The following is a 23,947-nucleotide window of genomic DNA, read 5'->3' as shown; positions in this document are numbered from 1 at the left end:
AGGCTCAGGGGATCTGGGAGCCACCCCACCCACCCACCCCGTGACAGCCAGTCAACAGAGGCAGGCAGTCAATGCTCTGACCAGAGATGCAAGGGCTCTAGGGGAGGTGCTGAGGAGGGCACAGGATGCCAAGGGGATCCTGTGCCAAGGGGATCCTGGGGATCTGTGGGCATGCAACTTAGTGCCTTAAGCATTTTTTTTTTTTTAGTGACACCCAGCAATGCCCAGGGGTTACTTCTAGCCCTGCACTCAGGAATTACTCCTGGTGGAGCTGTGGAAGCATATGAGATGCTGGGGATTGAACCCGGGTCGGCTGGGTGCAAGGCAAACACATTGTATTATCGCTCCGGCCCCATGCCTTAAGCTTTTGAGCTATTCCCCAACAGCTTTTTGGGGGGGGGGTTGGGACCACAGCCAGAAGTGCTGTTTACTCCTTGCTCTGTGCTCACACTCAGACAAGCTCAGGAGACCAAACCCAGGTCAGCCACGCACAAGGCAAGCGCTTTACCCGCTGTACTGTCGCTTTGGCCTTCATCTGTTTTTAAACAGCGGCCACACCGGGCAGCCCTGAGCAGGCCCAGAGCCAGTCCCAGGAGACTGGCCGGCAAGGCTGGTGGGGTTCCAGTGGATGGAGACCAGGATGATGCCCAAGTCTACGGCCTGGGAATCTGGAAGGACCAGGCTGTTGGTCCTTCCAACAAATATGGGGTGGGACCCCCCCCCTGAAATAAAGCCCTGCCGGCAGGCGACGACTGAGCCCAGGGACAGGTGTAGGGCGGACACAGAAAAACGGACTATTCTTGACCACAACCACTGCTGAGGGCCCTCGAACAAGAGAAAAGGTCACGAGCAAGTTCTCAGAAAGCCAACTGGGCTGGACTGGTCTGAGTCATTCCTCCTTAAGAGAAAAACGGTTTCGCGATTCAGAGAAATCTGTCGAGCGATCACTCTAGAGATCACTTCCTGGCTCTGAAAGCCGAGTGACTCGTCTGTTCCCAGACAATCAGATTCCTTCCTAGAGGAAGGAGCCGCTGGCCGGCGGCAGCGCCGGAAACGTGCTTGAACACGGTCCTGGCCTTTCAAACTGGCCGCGGGTGTGAGAGTTCTCGTGACAGGGAGAGGAAACTGAAGCAGAGTCCAGCCCAGGTTTCCAACCAGGGTTTATTTGAGTTTCCGATATTATCAGCAATGATACAGGGGGTAATTCAGGCGAAGATATCACCTTAAATACATCGGAGAAAAATCCTGCCCGGTCTAGCACGTCTTCCCGCTCCTGCAAACCAGCGTCAATGAACACAAGGCCGTTAGCAGCATGAAATTAAAGTGCTTTTCGCTGCGCTTCTTACAGTCTCTCAGAGGTATCCATTTCACTAAACATAAGAAGCTCAAAATCATATTTCATGCCAGGGGCTACCTTAAAAAATTCATGTATGGTCTTTCAAAAAATTTTTTTCCAAAAAAGTGAAGTTCTTGGAGTTGTGAGACACCTGTTTCTTCCCACACGCCGAGTGCGGCCCCTTTGGGACGCTGCCCGCTTCTTCAGCACGGGGGACCGTGGATCCTGGGGTGCTTGCTGTGTGGACGCTGCCAGAGCTGGGGTCAAGGCCCATGTCTCTGCTGCTTGTTCTGGAAGTTCTCTGGTCGGGGCAGCGAGGGCTCTGTCACCCAAAGGCGAGGCCACTCGGCCCTGAGTTCTGACACCTCAGAGACAGGGATCTGGACCCACTTGGGCCCATCGCAATCCACCCGCACCAGACGACAGGAAATGGTCTGGGCAAAACAGGTGGCGTGTGTCAGCAGTGGCTCCCGGGGGCAGGGAGGCGGGAGGGCTGCAGTGTCACTGGCCTTAGCATCACTAAGTGCAGGGCGCAGTGGCCAGGACCAGGGCAAAGCACGGGGACGAACAGGGATGCCAACAAGCGAGTGGGGTGGGGCCCGCGGCCCACGGCCTCGCGCTGCACAGGCCGTGGCTGACCTTCCACCACCCTCCCTTCTACCACGTCCTTTCACCATCTGGACCAAAGCACCTTTCACCAAAACCCAACCCAGACGACACAGGCAAGGGGCTGAGAGCAGAACAAGGGCCACAAGGAAGGGGGGACGGCCCTTCTCTCGCAGACAGCACCTGCCTGGGGACCCTCCACAAACCACAGCCCTCAGCTTCTCCGACTCCAGCTCCTGCACCCTTCGGACCACGGCAGGTTGGGCCCTGCCATCAACGCGTCTGACGGGCTGTTCTGGGGACAAAGCAGCAAAGCTGAAGGACAAGTGACACATGAGCCACAGGTACTGGGCCTAGTTCTGCTGCCGGGGGGAAGCAACTGGCTCAGATGACCAGGGCCGTTGTGTGTGTGTGTGTGTTCTGTTGCCAGTGGGGAAGCAGCTGGCTCAAGTGACCAGGGCCTGTGTGTGTGTGTGTGTGTGTGTGTGTGTGTGTATGACACATGAGCCTAGGTACTGGGCCTAGTTCTGCTGCCAGTGGGGAAGCAGCTGGCTCAGGTGACCAGGGCCGGTGTGTGTGTGTGTGTGTGTGTGTGTGTGTGTGTGTGTGTGTGTGTGTGTAACTGTGTGAGTGTGTAGTGTGGAGGAGAATGGGGTGTTTGTCAAGGGGCTCCTGTGTGTGTGTGTGTGTGTGTGTGTGTGTGTGTGTGTAACTGTGTGAGTGTGTAGTGTGGAGGAGAATGGGGTGTTTGTCAAGGGGCTCCTGCAATGCGGCAAAGTCCCAGGACCTTATCGAGCATCAGATGCTCCTCCATCAGGGACCTTGACAACGCCAAGTCCCGGAGTCCACACTGTCCACGATCACTGTTTCAGAGTTGCCTTTGAGGGAATGAGCCAGAGGGTTTCCCGCAACAGCAGGCGAGGGGAGAACTAGCATCTAAGGGCTCAAAGAGGAGGCGAGGGCGGGGGCTGCCTCTGGCGCTGCCCGCGGCCACTATCTGCTGGGCTGCAGGTACTGGTGTGTGAACATGTTGAGCTCGCTGTCCAGCCAGCCGGCTTTGTTCCTGCAAAGAAAGGGCCGCTTGGTCACGGGAACGAGGCCGCCGGGCCGCAGCCCTCGCCGCCAAGTGCTCCTCTGAGGGCGCTGGCTCCCCTGCCCCCAACACTGCAAACAGAAGTGGGGTCCAGAGGGGACCAGTGACTCCCGCTGGCCGTGGAATGAGTTTGGGTGCAGCTGACAGGGAGGTTTCCCTACCGTCAGCCCCAATGGCATCGTGCTACATCACAGGGCAGCCCCCAAAGTGCCGGGACTGTTTCCTTATCCGTCTGGAAAGTGGGGTGCTGGCCACGGCCCCTGCCAGGCTCAGCCGTGTCCCTGTGGCTGGCAAGCAGCAGACCCTCCACTCCCACCTACATACCCTGAGCCACCCCAGGGCCTGCGCACAGCTGTCCCCAGAGACGCCTTCCCAGGGCGCCCTCCCCAGGCAGCAGCACAGAGGCGGAGAGCCCGGGGACCACAGGGCCACGCGGACACGGCTCCGGCACGGCGCTGCACTCCCGGCCTCCGACCCCGCTCCCCCAGGGCACACGCGTCAGGCCGGGGCCTGGCCTCGAGAAAAGTGCGTCAAGAGTACAGTGGACTGGCAGCACACAAGGACGAGTGACATCGGTCAGAAGTCCCCGACACCTCGATTTTCACCAGACCATCTGCGGGGTGGTGACGGATACCCAACTATAACCGCCCCAAGCACCCTGGTGGCCGTCACCCGAGTCTACGGGTCTCCCCAGGGCCCACAAGGTTGGGGGGTCACCTGGGCCTCCGCCCCTCCACCGAGGCCAGGCTCACCTGAGCAGTTTGGCTTTGCTCTGAAGTGAATTAAGAACCTCAATTTTCTTGTTCATGGCGGCGATCTCCTCCTCCAGATTCTCCCGGGTGATGTCAACTTGCTGGCAGAGATGAGCAAAGGTTCCGGAGAGTTCCCTGAGGGGCAGAGAGCCGGGATCGATGGAGGCTGGCGGCTGCTCCGGCTCCATCAATCCCACCCACCCGAGGCTGGGCAGCAGCTGGCCCTCGTGTCCTCTGCCCGGGGCTCGGCCCTCTGCAGCTTGTGGTTCAGCTGAGTCCCGCTGGCCCCGCTGGGGTCAGAGCCCCCGGCCCTGGCTCAGCTACTACCGACAAGAGCAACTGGCCCTGTGTCCGCCCCTGCAAGGACTGGACAAGGAAAAGGGAAACCAGGCCCGAAACCCAGGTATGCGGCCATCCCTTTCCACTGACCTCAGCCATGCCACCAGGAGTGGGAGCGGCAGTCATTCCACTCACACCCGGCCTGGCAGGGTAGCCTGGAAACACACGCTTTGTCTCCAAGAGGCTGAGAGTTCAAGTCCCAGCACCGCCAGGAGGGACCCAGGCACTCCCAATTGTGGCCCCAAATTAATCATTTCCCCCATGGTTCTGGGCCGCACCCCGAGGTGCGCAGGGAATCACTGCCGGAGGAACTCAGGGGACCACAAGTGGTACCAGGAACCGAACCTGGGTCAGCCGTGTGCAAGACAAGCACCTTCCCTGCCATACACTAACTCTCTAGCTTCCAGAAATAATTCTAATTGAGACAATTTTTTAGTAATTATGTAAGCAATGGCCTCGCCTCCCGCATCTTCCCTTGGGCCCGGGTGCCTGCAAGGTCACAGCTCGGGACAGACCCGTCTCCCTATGCCAGCACAGAGCTGGCAGGTGCCAGTGTGCTGGAGACCCAGCTATTTCTGAGCCGGGGACACTCACTGCTGCACTTGGTGGCTGCAGTTGGAGCCCGTGTAGCTGATGATGAGCTGCAGCTTCTCGCTGGCGTACTCCACAAACTGGCGCTTGAAAGCCCGCTCCTTGGCCTTGGTGGTCCATGTGAGGCGCTCGTACACGTACAGGAGGCCGTAGAGGCCGAAGGAGAGGGCGATGAGGCGCCAGCCCACGGCCTTCCACACCTGGAGGGGGCTCAGGCTCAGCTGCCGGCCGCCCCGCCCTCCCCGGGGGCCCTGGGGGCCAGCCCCTCCCACGCGGGCCCGCCACTGACCACTCCGCCGACCACGAGAATGCCCATGGAGGTCCGAGACGTCAGGGAGGCCAGGCCCGTGACCATGGACACCATGAGCTCCTCCTGGGTGAGCGAGCCCTGCGGCAGCGGGGGCATGCTGGGGTTGGCAGGCGTCAGCGGGAGGGGCCTCAGCACCTGTGGAGACAAGGGGGTGAGGAGATGCCCGCTACGGGGTGCAGGGGCGAGGCCTCCAGGGGCATGGAGAACGGCTACTCAGCCCGGAGGGCAAACCCAGGAATCCAGGTCGGCACGTGGCCATGGATGGAGCTTCCATGCACCTTCCAGCTAAGGGGGCAAGCACAAGCAATGGCCGCCCAGAGGGGGGCCGCGCACGGAGTACACAGGCCCAGGGACAGGGCGCCCAGACAGTCACAGGCCCGGGGACGGGGCACCCAGCAGTGCACGGGCCCGAGGCAGGGGCACTCAGCAGTGCACGGGCCTGGGACAGGTCCCGGGGCAGGTGCTCCACGGCCTGAGCTGACGATTCTATCGCAGCCCAGGGAGCGGCTGCGGCAGGGCTGTTTCTGCTCGAGGCACGCTCACCGCTGCCCTCGATCACTCCGAGTCTGACATTCCACACGACTGAGAACACTGTTTTCTGGGGCAGTGCCTGCAGGTGCCAGGGCCCCTCTGCTCCCCCAGCATCCCTTCGCTCCCACCCCCAGCACCCGCAGCAGACAGCGGAGTTTCATTACTCCTGGCTGGGGCCTGCACGCTGTGCTCAGGGCTTCCCCCTGGCTCTGCGCTCAAGGATCCCTCCTGGCAGGGCTCAGGGGACTGTCACGTGGGTTCGAGGACTGGGCTCAGCTCCGCTGCACGCAGGGCAAGTGGCTTCCCTGCTGCACTTACTGTCTCTGACCCTCGCCTGATCCATAACTGGTGACAGGTGCCCGGGTAACTCCTACGTCACCCACATTTGTAAAGTTCTCTGTGGGGCCACGCCCCACAGTGCTCAGAGTCCAGCGATTTTCACTGCCTCCTGGCCCTGGATTTTGGGGGACTTCCCAGCTGTGCTCAGGAGCCGGCGGTCCTCCCAGGGCAAACAGCCCGATGGTGGTCAGGGGCTTATGCAGGGGGGGCTTCAAATCAGCGTGTGTCTCCGCCCCTGCTGGCCGTGTCCTTGCCCTCGTTAAACCACCCAAGTTTAACAGCTGATACAGAATGTGCACCACACGAAGCTTTGCGGCGTGGGCCCTCACCGTGTCCCCGGCATAGCCCTCGGCAGCAGGGCTCCTGGCTCTAGCAGGGGTGCAGCGTGCAGGGGGCTCCTGGCTCTAGCAGGGGTGCAGCGTGCCTGTGGGGGGGCTCCTGGCTCTAGCAGGGGTGCAGCGTGTCTGTGGGGGGCTCCTGGCTCTAGCAGGGGTGCAACGTGCGGGGGGCTCCTGGCTCTAGCAGGGGTGCAGCGTGTCTGTGGGGGGCTCCTGGCTCTAGCAGGGGTGCAGCGTGTCTGTGGGGGGCTCCTGGCTCTAGCAGGGGTGCAGCGTGTCTGTGGGGGGCTCCTGGCTCTAGCAGGGGTGCAGCGTGTCTGTGGGGGGCTCCTGGCTCTAGCAGGGGTGCAGCGTGCAGGGGGCTCCTGGCTCTAGCAGGGGTGCAGCGTGTCTGTGGGGGGGCTCCTGGCTCTAGCAGGGGTGCAGCGTGTCTGTGGGGGGGCTCCTGGCTCTAGCAGGGGTGCAGTGTGTGGGGGGGGGTTCCTGGCTCTGGCAGAGGTACAGTCTGCAGGGGGCCCGACTGACCTGGTCATTGTAGCCCATCAAGGCTCGGCGGCTGTTCTTGGGACCCAGGAACCGATTCACCAGCATGGTCCACCCGAGAGAGAAGTGGAACTCGATGTCCTCCTGGAAATCCGCACACAGCTTGTCACAGTTGAGGTCGTAGCTGAGGGAGAAGCACTGCCGGGGGACCAGCATGTCCAGCTGACTGCGCACGGACGTCGGCAGCAGCGGCTTCAGGCCGTCTGTCAGGGACGGGAGGGGGGGGGCATGTGCATCAGGACAGGCAGGCAAGCGTCGTGTGTGCGTGTACACGTGTGCGTGTGTGTATGTGCTGGGAGCTACACCTGGGGACTCAGGGATGGAACCCGGGTTTGTGTGTGTGTGTGTGTGTGAACCTAGAGACCCAGTATGTGCCCAGGAGCCGCATTCTGTCCCCGGCCCCCACCCTGTGATTTACGGGGACCCCCCCACCTCTGTCAGTTTCCGTGGTAACACAGGACTCCCCGATGAGCTCACACACATGCTCCAACTGAGGGGACTGGGGTGACACAGACAAAGTCGAGTCACCTAGCTGGGCTCTGGCCTCCCAGGCTCATCTCTGCCTTCTCTGGCTTTGGGGCTGGGGTGAGGGAGTTAGGCCGCACCCAAGGGCCCTGGGGACCACATGGCTGCAGGGATGGAGCCACGGCCCATGCAGCCTGCCCAAGTGGCACTGACCGATCATGTCCTGCTGCATGGCCTGCAGCGAGCTGGCGATGGCCGTGGAGCAGCGGTCAGACATGTTTCGGCCCAGCCCTTCCTCGATGTGGCGGTGCAGCTCCTGCGGCAGAAAGAGCCCCACTGGGAGCCTCTCCAGGGCGCCGGGGGTCCCACAGTGGCCGCCCCCCGAGGGTGCCGAGCCGCTGTCCGCCCAGAGCCCGGGAGGGGCCGGCACCGGCCGCCTGACTCACGTTCTTATAGACCTTGAGGACCACCGGGGAGGGGTGGAAGTCCATCTGGTACTCGTCCACCAGCACCGAGAGGCGCCTGATCTCCTCCGCCATCGCCGTGGACACCTGCGCGGGAGGAGGCGGGTGTGGATTCCGGGCAAACGGGCGCCACGCTGCACCCGGGAGGGCCGAGGGGATTGCTCCAGACTGCCTGCCCTCAGCTGTGCAGGGGACTGGCCAGTCTTGGGGACGGCTGGTGGAGGGGACCCGGGCACCGTGCCCAGGGAGCTCTGGGATGCTGAGCCAGGCCCACAGCCTCCTGCCGGAGAAGCCCCTCAGAGGGACACCGGGTCCCACCCCCGCCTCACCTGCCGCTCCACCTCCTCGGTCATCTGCTTGATGCGCACTTTGTAGTCCTGCGCCAGGAGCTCCAGCTGCTTGTCGATGAAGCGCAGCCGCTCCTGCCGCTCCTCGCGCAGCTCCAGGCAGTACACCCTGCGGGACCCGGCGCTCAGCGACGCCCAGACCCCCGCCCGCAGGGAGCCCACCCGAGCCACAGAGTGTGAGGGGCCCAGACCCTGGCCACTCTCAGGGAGCCCAGTCCGAGCGGAGCCGCTGAGTGCAGGGCCTGACCCTGGGCGGCCACCCCGGGGAGAGCCACTGCTGCATGCGGCCGTGACCCTAGTGGGGGTGGGTGGCTCTTCCTGCGTGTCTGGTGCTGGAGTTGAACCCCTGGCCGGGCCACCCTCTAGGCCCATGTCTTTATTTTACTTTATCTTTTCCTTTTTGGGTCACACCCAATGATGCTCAGGGGTTACTCCTGGCTCCGCACTCAGGAATTACCCCTGGCAGTGCTCGGGGGACCATATGGGATGCTGGGAATCGAACCCAGGTCAGCCTCATGCAAGGCAAACGCCCTCCCCGCTGTGCTATTGCTCCAGCCCCTTCCCCTAAATAAAAAAAAAAAAAAAAAAAAAAAAAAATTAGGACTGAAGCTCTAGAACAGCAGGAAGGTGCTGGCCTGGGGTGGCCAAGCCAGGCCCAATCTCTGGCCAGGACTGACCCCGAGTGCAGAGCCAGGTCGTCGGCCTGAGCACCACTGGGCGTGCGCCCCCCCCACCCCAAATAATTCAAAACCATCTTTTGAGGCAGAAACATGTTCTCAGGGTTCTCGACTCTTCTCTGCACGGCCCAAATCCGCGCCCGAACGGGGCTGGAGGTGGGACAGCCGGGGGTCTGCAGGGCTCACCGCTGCTCCTGGGCGGCCACGTGCAGGGAGTCCATGATGAGGCGCACGGCCTCCGCGATCTGCTTGGCGCGGACCGTGTGCTGCTCGAACTTGGTCTTCACGGCAGACTGGGAGATGCACTCCTGCAAGGGGGGGGCGGGGAGCTGAGCGAGGGCAGGACGCCGCAGGGACCCCTGGGAGGGGTCACACACCCGGGGACTCACCTCAAACCTCCGCTCGAAATTCTGAAACTCGAACATCCTCACTTGGAAGCCCTCGGCCAGAGCGCCCCCTAGGGGAAGCACGCGTCAGTCTCTCCCAGACCCGCGGGAAGCCAAAAGCTGCTCCCCGGGTCCGCACGCCAGGTCCTTCTCAGAAAGGTTCCGCCCCGTGCGTGGGGCGTGCCCTGCGGCCCCCTGAGCCCCAGACTCTGCAGGGACCCCAAGACTTGGGCACGGGGCAGGCAGAGACCCCGGCCCGCGCTCACCTCCTTCAGGCATGCCCTGGGCCTTCTGGATCCGCGCATTGAGCACCTCCTTGGCAGACACGAAGAAGATGCGGTCTCCGGCCTGGCCTCGGTCCACCACGCCCAGCTCGTCCACCAGGAAGCCGGTGCAGCGCTCCATGTGCTGTCGCCGCACCTGGCCGAGCAGAGAGCAGGCTGGGAGGCCCTTCCCGAGGCCCGGCCCGCCCGCCTCTGGGAGCTGAGAGCTGGTCCCTGCACAGCCTGTCCCCATACAGCCTGTCCCCGCTCCATCCCCCATTTCCTGGGAGGCGCGCTCAGTGGACAGCAGCAGACATGCTGGGCAGGTGTGAGGCTGGAGCCTGGTCCTCACCTTGATCCCCAGAAGGAAAAGCACCGGGGGTGTCAAGAGATCCAAGCCCAGGTTCGCAGCCGTGCCCGGCCCAGGGCCTCGGGACCTGCCCCAGGGGAAGCCCCTGCATGGAGCCCTGGCACCACATTAAGAAAGTGAAAATAGGGGAATGGAGCAATAGCACAGCAGGGAGGGTATTTGCCTTGCACGCGGCCAACCCGGGTTCAATTCCCAGCATCCCATATGGTCCCTTGAGCACCGCCAGGAGTAATTCCTGAGTGCAGAGCCAGGAATTACTGGGTGTGACCCAAAACACCCCCCCCCAAAAAAAAAAAAAGAAAGTGAAAATAAAAAGCAGCCGAGTCGCAGAGGCCAGCTGTGGCTTGCGTGGCAGGCACTGCCCTCGGTTCTGGGACACGGCTCCCGTCCACCACACAGGAGGGTGACGGTGTGGACAGAAGCCCCTGCCCGGGGTCACTGTGACAGCACTTTCTCCCGCAGCGTCACCATCTGTGACCCCAGAGAATACGGGAGTCGCTCTCCCACCGTCCCCCAGCATGTGGCCAGGAGAGCCGTCAGAAGAGCCCGCTGCCAGCCCCTGGCCAGCTCTCGCGATGGCGCGGAGACACCCACCTCCTCCATGTACTCGGGCTCCGAGGCGGACGCGTCCCAGCGGTTGTTGAGGATGAAGATGTTGGGCCGGGACAGGCGCTCGCTGACCTTGTGGAAGAACTGCTTCTCCTGGGGAGACGGGGCCGGGGTCAGGGCCTCGGGCGGGCGGCGCAGGGTGCAGGGTGCAGGGTGGGGTCACAAGGCAAGGGTCACAGGGCGGGGGGGGCACAGGGCACGGGGTGGGGGGCTCACCGTCTGCATCAGGGTGGACTCCGAGTTGGCCACCAGCACGAACACATCCGCATCCAGGCAGAACTTGTCAATCCAGCTGTCCAGCTCTGTGGTGACATCGATGCCAGGGCTAGCGGGGAGGGGCCAGGGTGGGTGAGCACCACGCAGAACACGCAGGGCCCCCCGGGGAGAAAGCGGGAGGGAGGGTGTCCCTGGGGGACTTGTCCCTTCACTACATAACCTCCAGGAGGTTGGGAATGTGGCTGTCATACCATCTGCTACCTTCCTATCACACACATCACACATCACAGTCACATACACTTTCCTATCACACGCATCACATTCAATTTTGTACCACACATGCTCATCTTCAGATCACCTGCGATACAGTATTCAATTCCTATCACACGTGTTCACCATACCACACTCTGTTCCCCTTCATACCCCGTGTACTCACTTCCATATCACATTCACTGTGTCACACACTTGTTCACCTCTGTATCGCACACATGTTCACCACTTCATGTCACACACATGTTCACTCTCCTATCACACACCTGAAACTTCACATCACATGCGTCTGTCACTGTCACAGAACCCTTTACCCGTAGCAACGGGTCCCTTTACTTTGGAGAAAAACAACTCAGGGCAGTTTGGGGGGTTTCGGGGAGCCAGTGAGCAACTGCACCTCTCAGTGATCAGAGCCTGACGAGAAAGCCGAGGTGACATGCTCCCTCAGGAGCAAAGGCCCCAAGGCCCCACCGCACCCAACACTCAGCGCTGGGCCGAGGCCGAACCCCCCTGCTTTTCTGGGGGCCCACTCACCCCCACAGAACACCATGAGCCGTGGACATCCTCGGGCCTGAGGCCAGAGGCACCTGCAACCCGGCCTGCAGGAAACGAGGGTGCGGGGGGCCTGTGCGGAAGGCAGGAAGGGGCCAATGTAGGGCACCGTGGTGGCCGCCCAGCGCGCCCGCCTACCTGTCCATCAGCACCAGGTCATCCCTGAGCAGCGAGCACTTGGAGTTGGGCCACATGACGCTGACCAGGCTCCCGGCGTGCAGCTGCTCGTCCTGGTGCAGGGCGTGGGCCAGCTGGTTCACAGTCTGCGGGGGAGACAGAGCGTGGGCAGCTGGCGCCAAGGGCGGTGACCCCCACTCCGACAGCGGCCTGCCGTCCGGGTGGCTGGCCCTGAGTCTTCGAGAGCCCGCCTGGCTTGAGGGGGATTAAAACCAGCAAGCCCCAGCCAGGTGCCCAGACACCCCCGGGTGAGGGCCCCAGCAGAACACGCGTGTTCACCCCAGCTGCGAAGACAGTCGTGGCCAAGCTGGGCCCCGCCCACCTCGGCCCACAGCGCCCTCACCTTGACGCTCTTCTTCTCCTCCGAGCCCTCCGTCAGCAGGAAGGCCTCGTGGCCGTCCGTGCCCTCCACCCGCAGGAAGCAGTTGGTGGTGTGCCCGATGCCCGAGGGCAGCACCTTGTCCCAGAGCATGGCGTTGATCACAGTGCTCTTCCCGTTGCTCGTCCTGAGGGAGGGGTGGCCATCAGGGAGCTGCCGGCCCCTGGCGGGGGCAGAGCACCTTCGCCCAGAGGCTTCTGGGCAGCCACACCAGCGCCCCATGGGCACCATATCCAGGAAAACAGAGCGGCAGAGACCTCAGGGGCTGGGGCAGCGGTGCCACTTGGCCGGCAGGACAGGGACCTGGGCTCCCTACGGAGATCATGGCATCTCCCAGGCCGGCCACTCCCTGCCACCAGAGCCACCGGCTCACTCCCGGAGCTCAGGAGCCTCGGCTGAATGGCCAGTGTCAGAGCCCAAGAAGCCCTTCTGGGGGCCCCGGCATCCCAGACGGGCCCCCAAGCATTGCCAGGAGTAATTCCTAAGTCCAGAGTCAAGAGTAACCCCTGAGCACTGACAGGTGTAGCCCCAAAACAAAACTGTAGCACCGGAGCACTGTCATCCCGCTGTTCATCGATTTGCTCGAGCGAGCACCCAGTAACGTCTCCATTGTGAGACTTGTTGTTACCGTTTTTGGCATATTGAATACGCCACGGGTAGCTTGCCAGGCTCTGCCGTGCTGAAGCCAGAGGGAAACCAAGTCAAATAGGGCTTAACCAGGAGTCAGTGTTTGCTGAGACATGAAAAAACGCTCTCCCAGTGCCTACTGGACCCCAGAGTAATGAGATCTGAAGACAGAAACACTCAAGTCTTAGAAGAACGTGGATGGAAAAAGCTCCAGGCTCCGCCTTTGGCAACCACTTAGGTGGGATACCCAAAAGCAACAGACACGGAAGGATAAACCAGGGGCCAGGGCGATAGTCCAGCCGTTAGGGCCTGGCTGTGCACCAGGCTGACCTGGGTTCCATCCCTGGCAACCCATCTCCTGAGCCCACCAGGAGTGATCCTTGAGCACAGAGCCAGGACAAGCCCTGAACACCACTGGGTGTGGCAAAATAAAAAGCAAATAAACTGGACTGGAAGTAATACTGGGCTGGAGCGATAGCACAGCGGTAGGGTGTTTGCCTTGCATGCGGCGGATCCAGGTTCGATTCCTCCGTCCCACTTGGAGAGCCCAGCAAGCTACCGAGAGTATCCCGCCCACACGACAGAGCCTGGCAAGCTCTCCAAGGCATATTCGATATGCCAAGAACAGTAACAAGTCTCACAATGGGGACATTACTGGTGCCCGCTCGAGCAAACTGGACTGGGCAAAGAGAAAAGCTTGTGGGGCTGGAGAGATAAGGCAGCAGGCAGGGCACTTGCCCTGCATACAGCCAACCAGGGTTCAACCCCCAGAGCCCCATGTGGTCTCCTGAGCCATCACAAATGATACTGAGCACACAAGAGTGCGGTCCAAAAACAAAAACAAAAACAAGACAAGCTGGAGAGATGGTACAGCAGCCAGGATGCTGCCTTGCGCACAAGTGATCTGGGGTCGATCCCCGGCACCCCATATGGTCCCCCAAGCCTTGCCAGGAATGATTCCTGAGCACAGAGCCAGGAATAAGCCCTGAGTACCACCAGGTGTGGCCCAAAATTTAAAACATTTTCAAAAAAGAAACAAAAAGAGCAAAACTCCCATGTATCAGAGAGCGCAGGGAGTGAAGAGTGGAGAACATCCAGAAAAAAAAAAAGTCAGGAAAGAATATCTCTGATAAGGGACTCCTCTGCAGGGCCAAGAATACCTGTAACTCAACAACACACTCTAGTAAAGGATACAAATGACGACCATGTGGCGCAGTGCCAAGGCACATGCTTGGCGTGCCCGAGATCCCAGCACAGACACAAAAATAGACCTAACGCTGGTCTGCTGGGCTGGACCGACAGCACTGCAGGGGGCTCCTGCCTCACACACGGCAGACCCAGACTGGATACCAGTATCCCACATGGTCCCCGAGCCGACCAGAGCCAGGAGTAACGGCCGAGCCCCGCCGGTGCAGCCCCCAAACCACACCCAACAAACCAAAGGGTCGATGGCACAGGAAGATGCCCAATGTCACAAACCACCAGGGAAATGCAAACGAGCAGCACCGTCACACCCGGCCCCCATCTGACGGCCTTCCCCGGACACTGAAGGCCAGATGGGGGGTTCAGAGCCACAAGCAGAAACTCCTGGAAGGTCCACAAGGCTGTGGGGCAGGCCGGGACAGACACGTGGGCCCCTGCCCACAGCGCCCAGGGTTTGGAACAACCAGGTCCACGTGGCTAGAGTGGGGACTGTGCGTGCAGGGAGCTGGCGTGGGAGGGCGCTGACCCAGTAACTGACCTGCACTAGGAGTGGGCGGTGCAGAAGGCCGTCAGGATGCGGACACCTCACAGGCACTGACCCGGCTCCAGCCCGCAGGCACTGGCTGACGATCACTGGGAGCAGCTCCCAGGCCCTCAGGAAGGCCCTCCCCCACCATCACCACCAACGCATCCAACCCAGGGGTTCGGGCCACCCCCTTCCCTTCGTCCACGAGAAGTGGACATGGGCCGTGACCTGTCTCGTGGGCTGGGTCCGGCTCAGCTGGGCAGGAAGGACCCTCCAGAAATGGAAGCGGCCAGAGCAATAGGGCAGTGGGGCGTTTGCCTTGTACACGGCTGACCCAGATTCAATCCTTGGCACCTCGTATGGTTCCTCCAGTTGGCCAGGAGCAACTCCTGAGTGCAGAGCCAGGAGTAACCCCTGAGCACTGCTGGGTGTGGCCCCAAACAAAGAAAAACAACAAAAATGGATCACGAAGAACAGCAAAGAGGGCGCCTGGACTGGATCGCTCTTTGGGGGCCACACCAGCTGTGCTCAGGGCTTGCTCCCCGCAGGGATCGGGGGACCGGAGAGTGCGCTGGGGACCGAACCCTGCTGGCCGCGTGCAAAGCTGGCGCCTGCCCGCCGCACTGTGTCTCTCACCGCCGTTAGAAACGAGGGCTGAGGCCGCGTGGCCTGCAGAGAGGCCGTGGGCTCAGGACTCACCGGCCGAAGAAGGCCACCTTCATGTGCCGCCGGGCCAGCACCTCACTGATGCCCCGGACTTTGGACAGGTAGCCTTTGACATCCAGGACCTGCTCCTCCGTGGTGACCGGGTCCAGCTCCGCATTCCGGTAGGTGTCTGGAGGCAAAAAAGTGAAGACATTTAGCCCCCTGAGAGGCAGGTTCGGTCACGCGTGTGCCCGGGGGCTGCAGGCGGTCTTGGTCACTAGGCCCACCAGGAGTCCCGACAGCTCTTGCAGGCACTGGCCAGAAGGAGCTGGACGCCACATTCTAGAGCCATGATGGGCAGGTCACCGCTTCCGTGCTTTGGGCCTCAGGCCTCAGAACCCACCCGAGTCTAGGACCCTCACCCTAGGAAGGAGGCTCGTCCCGGGAAGGGGATATAAGGTGCCTGCCTCCTCTGACGGCCGCAGGGGCCCCCAGGACCAAGCCACCAAGTGCTGGGAGGGAGCAGGAAGGACATGGGAAACCCCCAACATTCCCTGCCCCTGCTGCTTCCTGGTCCCACTCGGCACTCACCACCACGGGGGTTCTCCCCAGCCTGACCCCTCTGCACCATCCACTGGTCTGGGCCTGGACACTGAGCATCTGCCCAAGGGCCCCCCTGCCCCCTCGACACACCCCACAATGCCTTGGGCGTCTAGCCTGTTCCCACGGGGCCGAGGCCTGGCCACCCCCACCCCCACCCCTGTGTGCACTCACAGGGCCTGCACTGCCCCCTCCAGGTGGAGCAGAACCTTTGAGCTCATCAGGACCGTCACCGACCCCGGCATGAGCAGATGCACCGTCTGTCCACCAGCCACGGGGACGCGCGCAGAGAGGGGCGTCGGCAGGCCTGTGCCCAGCGCCCTCTGCTCCCTGCACCAGGGCTCTGTCGCCCCCCACTGCCCCGCGGGGGAGGAGATGGCCTCTGGGAGGTCGAGGCCCTGCCAACCCCCAAGGGTCCAGGTGGCCCCCGGCCTGCGGCCCCCATGCGGGGCCTCTGTGCAGGTGGCATTTCCACAGCTGCCCACGGCGTCCCTGCAGCTGAGCTCCAGGGAAACGAGCGGCCCCCGGCCCAGGCCTGTCGGCATTCCTCAGGGGGCACGGGGGGAAGCTGACTGAAGGACAGCGACAGTGAAAGAATGGACACTGGCACACGATCCTCACTGCCCTTCCGGCTGCCCAGGTCAGCGGAGGGGGCAGCACTGGGGAGCTCCAGGGGGCAAAGGGCCGCCAGTCCCATTCCCGCACCACACGATTCCCCCAGGGCCAACGGGTGGGCCCCAGCACCCCCCCAGGCACCTGACCACCATCTGGGAGCCCCCCAACGGATGGCAAGGGGAAACGAAGACACCCGCCCTGGAAATCCCCCTTCATGACACACCTGTCACCACAGCACTGCCGAGTGACCCGCTCAGGGGTCAGCGTGGGCTCTGCTGTCGGGGAGCGGTGGCCTGGCCAGCTCCCCCCAACCCCTGCGGAACTAACCCAAATCACTCCACATTACGGTCCCGTCACCTTCACACTCACGGCTGCCCCGGGGCCCCGTGTCCGCCTGGGCACGATGACAAGCCTGAGCGGGGCTGCCCGACAGCTGGGCGGGCTGTGGGGGAGGTGGGCGCAGAGCCCCCTCTCTGAGGGTCTCCATAGAGGGCGCTCGTCTCAGAAGCTCCCCACACCTGCACGGCACCCCCCCTGCTGGCCTGCCAGGAGGCTCTGCGGGAGGGGGCCGGCAGGGGGTCACTGTGGGAGAGGCCTGGGGGCGGCCTAGAGCCAGGCACACAGGCCTGTCCTGACGGGGGGCGCCTGCAGCAACGGGAGCATGTGTGTCCGGTTTCCCGGCCCCCCCCAGCAGCGCCTCCGAACCTCGCCAGCTGCACACACGTGGACTCACAACCCCCTGGTGCCACCCGAGCCCCCGCTGGAGAGTGTCACAGGGAAGCCCCAGCAGAGCAAGGACGCGGGGAGGGGTCACACGCGCAGGCAGTGCCCCACTTAGAAACTAGTGGAAAAGGCGCGGGTGACGCAAGTCTCCTATTCATAGTCCTGTCCCGAGCTAAAAATAGCCCACGGGGGCAGCCACACCCGGACAGGCCCCCCCCCCCACTCGCTCCAGCACAGGCGCACACGGGGCTCCGTCCCACTTTCCCAGGGCGGCTCGCCTAATCCTCGGATTAGAGGGAATGGAAGAGGCTGGAGCAGCATCGGGAAGGGCGGTTTTCCTCCCTCCCTGGGAAGGCCGGCCCATCTGCCCATCTGCTGCTTCTGGGGCTGGGAGCAGGCCTGGCCCGGCCCGCAGGGGGCGCTCTCACCTTCCAGGAAGGTGGCGCTCTCCTGGATGTAGGCCCCCAGCTGCTCGAAAATCCCATTGATCTTCTTCTTGGCGGTGACAAAATGCTTGAGCGGAGACGCATTCACCTCGGCCATGTGTCTCTTGTCCTTCTTGCCCGTGATGATGGAGTTGCATGGAGAGAAGAGCAGGGACATCGCGCTGCAAGAGACAAGGGACACGGAGCTGGGGACCTGCCTGCCGGGCGGGGCACGGTGCTCGGGAGACACAGCAGCCTGAGGCGGGCAGGGCCACTCCCAGGCCAGGCCTGTTCCTGGCCGGCCAGACACGAAGAGGCCCTACCCCACCTCTGAGAGGCCCACGAGCCGCGCAGACCACTCCGAGACGTGTGCCCCCAACAGCAGACACACTCAAGGCCCTCGGGGATCACCCTCCCCGCCTCGCTCTGCCACGGGGCCCCAATTCCTGACGGGCCCCAATCACAGGTTTCCCGTTGGCCAGAGGGGGAGAGGGTGATCCCCGAGGGCGTGACTCGATGGCCGGACATCCTGGGTGCACGTACGGCTCGTCTACTGCCACTGTGGCCACTCAGGAACGGGAACCAAGCCCAGCTCCTCCCGGGACAGGCCCACCGGCACTGACGCAGTGCCAAGGCCTGGAAGGCTGGGGGGGCCGGGGGGTCAGTTTTGCTCGAAGGCTCACACTCCTCTCCAGAGCCCCTTCTTTTCACGCACCAACACATCAGAGCTGACTTCAAAGTCCTGGCGACCCCGGGATGAAGCCAAGAGGCAAACCAGCATGCACTGCCCAGAGGTGCCCGGAAGCCCGCCTGGCGCCTGGCCCGGGGCGCAACTGCAGCCCCCATGGAGCTGCAGGCCGGGCCCCTGCAGACAGCGTGCCTGCCTCCCCCGGCACTCTGGCCAGCGGGTCCCTCCCTGCTGCCGCGCCATGGCCACCAGCCCCGCCGGGGCGAGCACACCCCGGAAACTTCCCCGGAGTGCCCAGGGCCGTGGGTAAGTGCTGAGCATCGGGAAGAACAGGGCAAAGGGCAGCCCCTGGACTCGAAGGACCCGGCCAGCCCGGAGCAAGCAGAAAGCCCAGAGGGAAACAGGAGGCTTCGCCTAAAGGGCCGAAACGCTGGTGCCATCCCGTGGGGGAGGACGGCAGACCCACCCCTCCCTCCCCCTTGCAAACAGCTGTGCCCAATTCTGCCCGCGCCAAGGCCAGGCCTCAGCTGTAACTGCCAAAGGCAGTGGAGGGGTGGAGCGACAGGACAGCAGGGAGGGCGTCTGCCTTGTACTCTAACCCAGGTTCGATCCCCGGCATCCTGTATGGTCCCTGAACACCACCAGGAGAGATCCCTGAGCGCAGAGCCAGGAGGAAGCCCTGAGCATCTCCGTGTGTGCGACCCAACGCCCCCGAAGCAGAGAGGAAAACCCCGGGGAGAAGAAAAGGGTCTGGGCCAGAACAAAAGTGGCGCCAAGGGTGAGACGCGGGGGCCTACAAGGGTCGGGTCCAGCCGTGGCCGCACGGCCTCTGGGCGGTCAACCGAGCAGCCTAGCTCACGTCAGAACCACAGGCACAGGCACAATGCTCCCCAGACTCAGCCATGGGCTACAAGGCGGCCTCCCAGGGCGAGACGCAACAGCCATCACGAGACACCCACAAACACCCAGTCAGCCTCCACGCCCCAGCCCTGCTCCCCACCCCGCAACGTGCCCAGAAGCAACTTCCCTGCAGGAGACACATTCCCTGTGCCCACTGGGCATTGGGAGGCAGGAGCTTCTACCTCCTGATCCTCTTTGCTGGCCCAAAGGACACCGACAGGGTCACGGCTGGGGAGAGCCGAGCCAAGGCTGCAGAAACGGCTCAGAGGCTCCGGGGGGCCAGAGCTGCTGCACGACCAGAACCAGACCCGGGCTCCACCACCCCTGCACTCTGCCTGCCGGGGCAGGATTCTGGGGCGAGGCTGCAGGTCTGCAGATGCTGTGTTTAGCCCGGGGGCCGCCACACCTGGCAGTGCTGGCACTGGGAGGCTGCGCAGGGCGTGAGGGGCAGGGGAGAGGACTCGGGGCCTCACTCGAGAAGCCTGCGCTCGGCCACTTCCACCCTCTCCCCGGCCCAGACTTCTGCTCATTCCTATCTCCATCTTCACGTCCAGCCTGGGAAGTTTCCCAGGAGGCTGGGCAGACAGCGGAGCTATTTCCGTTTCTGCTCTCCTCCTCCCGCAGAGAGATACAGCGAGTAAGTAAACACCTCTGCTGGGAGAACCGCCCGTCCCCAACGCACAACTCTACTTTCTCTTAAGCAGCTGGGAGGGAGGGGCCGTGGAGGCTAGGCCGATGGGCAGGGCTTTGCCTTGGCATGTGAATTCACAGTACCCCAGATGATGCCCCCCGCACCGCCAGGACTGATTCCTGGGCACCGCCACCAGGCCATCAGTGGGGCCCAAACACAAACGAAGAGCAGTGCTGGGGGCCAGAGGTAGTACAGTGGGTAAGGCGCTTGCCTTGCAGCCTGCTGGGTTTGACCCCTGGCACCCCTTATGGTCCCCGAGTAATCAGGAGTAATCTCTGAACAAAGAGAAAGGAATAAGGCCCGAGCACCACTGGGTGTGCCCCTCACCCCCCCAAAATCAAGCACCAGGTCTTATCAGTTTTCCCTCTGGAGAAGCCCATGTTCTCTCTTGAGCACGCAACCTCTCCGTCTCCCCTCATACTTCTCTAAATTCCTTTCAAAAACAAACTATCTGGCTCACTAAAAAAGTGAAAAATCTTTGGGCTCATCATCAGTTTCTTGGTGCCTGGAGACCAAGGGTCAAGCAAGCAAAACCTTCCTGGCTGAGTGCTTAATCCTTCAGGAAAGCAAAAGATGTGGACAAAGGCCCCAGGTGGCCAAGCTCACACACACAAGCTGTGCCATGCAGGGGTCTGCCTGCCGGCTTCCCCCCGAATCCAGAGCGGTGGAGGCAGCTGGGCCCCTCAACACTGCTCCCGAGAGCTGCGGCAGGACCCACGCACACAGGGCTGAGCAGCACGGGCCCGGCTTCGGCCATGAACCCAGCAATTTGCTTCTACTCCCGCGGCCGCCCCTGCAGCGCTGCTGAGGCCTCCCAGTCCCAGCATCTTAGGGCAGCATCTCCCAAAGTGCGCTCTGTGGGACTCTTCCGGGGGCGGAGCCATAGGACAGTGGGGAGGACATTTGCCTTGCACTCAGCCAACCCGGGTCCGATCCCCGGCACCCCACAGGGTCCCCTGAGCACTGCCAGGTGTGATCTGTGTGCAAAACCAGAAATAAGTCCTGAGCACCACCAGGTGTGGCCCGAAGAACAAAATCAAAAACAAAAAAGGGGGGCTGGAGCGAGAGCACAGCGGGTAGGGCGTTTGCCTTGCACGCGGCCGACCTGGGTTCGATTCCCAGCATCCCATATGGTCCCCCGAGCACCGCCAGGGGTGATTTCTGAGTGCAGAGCCAGGAGTAACCCCTGAGCATCGTCGGGTGTGACCCAAAAAGCAAAAAAAAAAGGATTCAAGACTAAACCCGATTTGTAAAACACTGCTGGCTACGGGGCCCCCTTCCAGTAGGCATGTAACGCACAGGAAGCGCTCTGGGTAGGACGGCTGGTGCCAAAGCTACTGGCCTAAAGGGTTCATGCCACCCCTGAAGAGTGCATCTCGGCAGACCCTTCTCCATCCCGGCCGTCACAGTCCCGAGGCTCAGGCACTTCAGGAAAAGCCGCATTCCTGGTCATCTCGCCGCTCGCTCACCCCTCACGCCAGCACACGTTAACCCGAGAACCGGAGCAAACCCCAGTCAACACGGAGGCTGCCACGAGCGCTCCAAGGTCATCGAAAGCTTGGCCTCAACCGCGCCGTCAGCTGCGGAGTGTTAGGTGTCCCGGGCGGAGGGAGGGCAGCGGCAAAAGGCTCGGCAAGGTGTGCGCGGTGCCCAAGCACGGCCCCTGAAGCCACACCACCTCCTTACCCAGTCGTATGCACAGCCAACTCCTAGCGGGGAAAAGAAAACGGATCCACGGACCGTCTGCCGGCACAGCAGGAACAGAGGAGAAGCTGAGAAATTGAAACAAAAGAGCAAACAGGGTGAAGGGGGGAGAGCAGGAGAGCCTGAGGAAGGACAACCTCTGCCGGGCGAGGAGGCAGGGCACAGCGACCAGCAGATAACAGACAGGGGAGGGACGGGCTCTTCCGGGAGCCCGCGCAGCCGGGGCCCGCTGCCACCAGCAAGACCCTCCAGGGGAGCGGAGAACACATTCGGGTTCCCAGCCCAGGCTGGAAAAACCTCCAGCTCCGGGCACAGCCAGCCGAGACCGCGCTGCCCCTGGTCGGCCGGCAGTGCCTTCGCCGCGCCCCGTTCCCGCGCCTGGTGCCAGAGCCACCACGTACTTTCCAGGTGGTGAAAGACCTCACAGGGTGGGCATGACTGGCGGCCAAAAGCAGCTCGGAATCTGCATTCTCCTCCGTGCGGCGTCCGGGTGGGGCTGGCTGTGGTGTGTTCGGCCTCCACCGATCCCAACCTGGAGGGGAAGGCAAGGGGTCGCGTCAACCGGCGGCACCACACAACGCCCAATGTGCCCCAGCAGAGCGAGCGTCAAGCAGACTCATGCCTGAGGGCAGCTTAGTCATCGAGGGAGGCACCGGGGTGCACGGGAGGAAGCGGCCCGGGAAAAACAGGCCAAGCCCGAGGGTGTCAAAACATGTGTCCAGCCACATGATGAGAAGCAGAGCAAAGGCACATCTGCAGAGACGAGAGATGACCAGAGCAAGGACGGAGTGTGAGGACAGAGGGACCACACGCTGGAGACAGGAGAATGGGAAGAGAAACTTACTGCAAGCCCACGTGTGCGGGCCCCTGTAAGGCTGCTTAACTCTCCCTTCTACGGGGCGCGCCAAGGGCTGGAAATTTAGACGGCTGATCAAGCAGCTGATCGAAATGACGGCGCTGGGAACTGAGATATCGCTTCTCTTCCTCCGAAGTCCCCTTGCTTGGCATTAATCGGTCTTACCCCAGCCTTGGGGAGGGTGGAAAGGGAGATCAGCGGGGTTCTTCGGCAAGGAGGGAAAAGAGAAGGAATCAAAATCAAGGAAACGGGCGCTTGAGAATGTCAAGCCAGGGGGAATGGGCAGTTTTGGTTTCACGCACTTCAGGAGGTCGTTACTTGGCATTTTCTGTGCGCTTTCCGTTGTGCGGTCTAGGGAGGAACTGGGAGGGGCGGGCGGGGGGACCCCCGTTCCCCAGAGATAACACAGCGGGATGGGCACTTGCAGGGCGCGGACCCAGGCTGGATGCCCGGCAGGGAGCGATCCCTGAGCACGGAGCCAGGAGTCAGCCCTGAGCTCTGCCCGGGTGTGGCCCAGAAAAAGCAAAAGTAATTAAACGGGAAGAAGCAGCAGAAGAAAAGCAAAGGCCCTGCCCTCGAGGGCCATAAGAAATCACAGCGAGACACCGTGGACCAAGAGAGAGCGCCAGGAGCGCCCGGAGGGGCGAGGGCGGTGGGGGGAGGACGGGGCGGGCGCGGGCGGCCCCTCAAGCCCCGGTCGGGTCGGCCAGCCGAGGGGAGGGCGAGAAGACGTTAAGGGGAGGCTGGCAGGTGGCCGTGAAGGCCGGCGCCGATGGGCTCCGGGGGTCCTCGGCCCCCGAGTCCCGACGCCTGCATCCCGCCCCCTCCTCTTCAGGACCACGGAGGGCCCGTCGGCCAGGCCCGAACGCGGAGCCGGGCTCCCGCCCAGACCCCGAGCCCCGACGGCCCCCGAGCCCGCCGCCCCACGCCAGGCCGCCCCAGAGCCCCCCAGGGAGTGCCGCCGGGTCCCCCCCGAGCCGGCGCGCTCGCCCTCTCACCTTCACCTTCCCGGCCTCGCGGCGGCCATGATGCCTCCTACGTCACCAGTCAGCGCCCCCTGGAGAGAGGCGGGAGAGGCGGGCGGGCGCGCGCGTCACCGGTCGCCACGGACTGGCGGCTCCCGCCCCGGAGAGACGGTGGGCTCCGGGTGCCGACGGTTCGACCCTTCTACTTCTTACGCGTCACCGCGTCCCGCGGCTATGAGCCAGGAAAGGCGTCTGGGCGCGCGCGCTCGCCCGCCGGGCGTCCCAAGCCGATGACGTCAAGCCTCGGGACTCCCGGAGCATCATGGGAGCTGTAGTTCCGCGGGGCACCCGCCCGGGCGGGGCGGGGCGGGGCCTCGAACTGTCAAGGGGCGAAGAAAACAAGGGCGTGGATGGGAGGCTCCCGCTCTTTTGTTGCCCCAGAGCCTGACCACCACCCCCTGGCAAAGCCGAAAAGCCCTCTGGCCGCTTTGGAATCCAAGCTGGCGTTTTGTAACCTTAGAGGAGAAATCTGAAGAGGTTCCGGCGTTGAGGGTGAGGTAACTCGTGCAGGAATGCAGAAGCAAGCTGGGGCCAGCTGCCCTTCAATTGTCTTTGAAAAAGAACACCAACAACCGCGACTGAGCAGGGCACCTGACATCCGCCTCTGCATTCAATCTTCCCAGGGGTCCCGGGGGTTGGGTGGGTGCCGTCAGGCAGAACACTGGGTCTCATTATGTGCCAGGCGCGAGGGCCCTGCAGGAAGCAATCTGATGGACCCAGCCCCCTCAGGAAAGGCTCCAGGCCAGCTGCTCTGCAGGGGAGCAGC

General features: G+C 62.8%; 1 protein-coding gene across 4 annotated transcripts; it reads right to left on the bottom strand.

Annotated features, from left to right (window-relative positions):
• Window positions 1-1,142: 1,142 nt before the first annotated feature.
• Window positions 1,143-23,293, bottom strand: MFN2 (mitofusin 2). 4 transcript variants are annotated; one of them, XM_055137688.1, is made up of 21 exons: window positions 23,155-23,287; window positions 22,145-22,361; window positions 21,702-21,832; window positions 21,283-21,368; window positions 17,321-17,499; window positions 15,009-15,144; window positions 11,918-12,080; window positions 11,536-11,660; window positions 10,576-10,684; window positions 10,345-10,452; window positions 9,384-9,537; window positions 9,121-9,188; window positions 8,918-9,039; window positions 8,037-8,163; window positions 7,690-7,794; window positions 7,457-7,559; window positions 6,761-6,981; window positions 5,007-5,162; window positions 4,721-4,917; window positions 3,788-3,922; window positions 1,143-3,005 (listed from the first exon to the last, which is right to left on the bottom strand). In XM_055137688.1, the coding sequence occupies exons 5-21, from the start codon at window positions 17,493-17,495 to the stop codon at window positions 2,936-2,938; spliced, it is 2,274 nt and encodes a 757-aa protein (XP_054993663.1). In that variant the 5' UTR covers window positions 17,496-17,499; window positions 21,283-21,368; window positions 21,702-21,832; window positions 22,145-22,361; window positions 23,155-23,287; the 3' UTR covers window positions 1,143-2,935. The 4 variants fall into 4 exon arrangements, with proteins under 4 accessions (XP_054993663.1, XP_054993662.1, XP_054993661.1 ...); XM_055137687.1 differs by lacking the exon at window positions 21,283-21,368 and having other exon boundaries at window positions 22,145-22,327; window positions 23,155-23,293; XM_055137686.1 differs by lacking the exon at window positions 21,283-21,368.
• Between the last annotated feature and the right edge of the window lie 654 nt (window positions 23,294-23,947).

This window comes from Sorex araneus, chromosome 5, assembly GCF_027595985.1.
Source record: "Sorex araneus isolate mSorAra2 chromosome 5, mSorAra2.pri, whole genome shotgun sequence".
NCBI lineage: Eukaryota > Metazoa > Chordata > Mammalia > Eulipotyphla > Soricidae > Sorex > Sorex araneus.
The sequence above is the reverse complement of the archived record's forward strand: the minus strand, read 5'-3'. Positions and strand labels throughout refer to the sequence as shown.

What these genes read in the sequence shown, in the direction of transcription:
- MFN2 (XM_055137687.1), bottom strand. Translation starts at nt 17,495, where the DNA reads ATGTCCCTGCTCTTCTCTCCATGCAACTCCATCATCACGGGCAAGAAG. An exon ending in AGGAGAAGAAGAGCGTCAAG is followed by an intron (nt 11,661 to 11,917) that starts GTGAGGGCGCTG and finishes TCTCCCCCGCAG; the next exon opens with ACTGTGAACCAGCTGGCCCA. An exon ending in AGTCCACCCTGATGCAGACG is followed by an intron (nt 10,453 to 10,575) that starts GTGAGCCCCCCA and finishes CCGTCTCCCCAG; the next exon opens with GAGAAGCAGTTCTTCCACAA.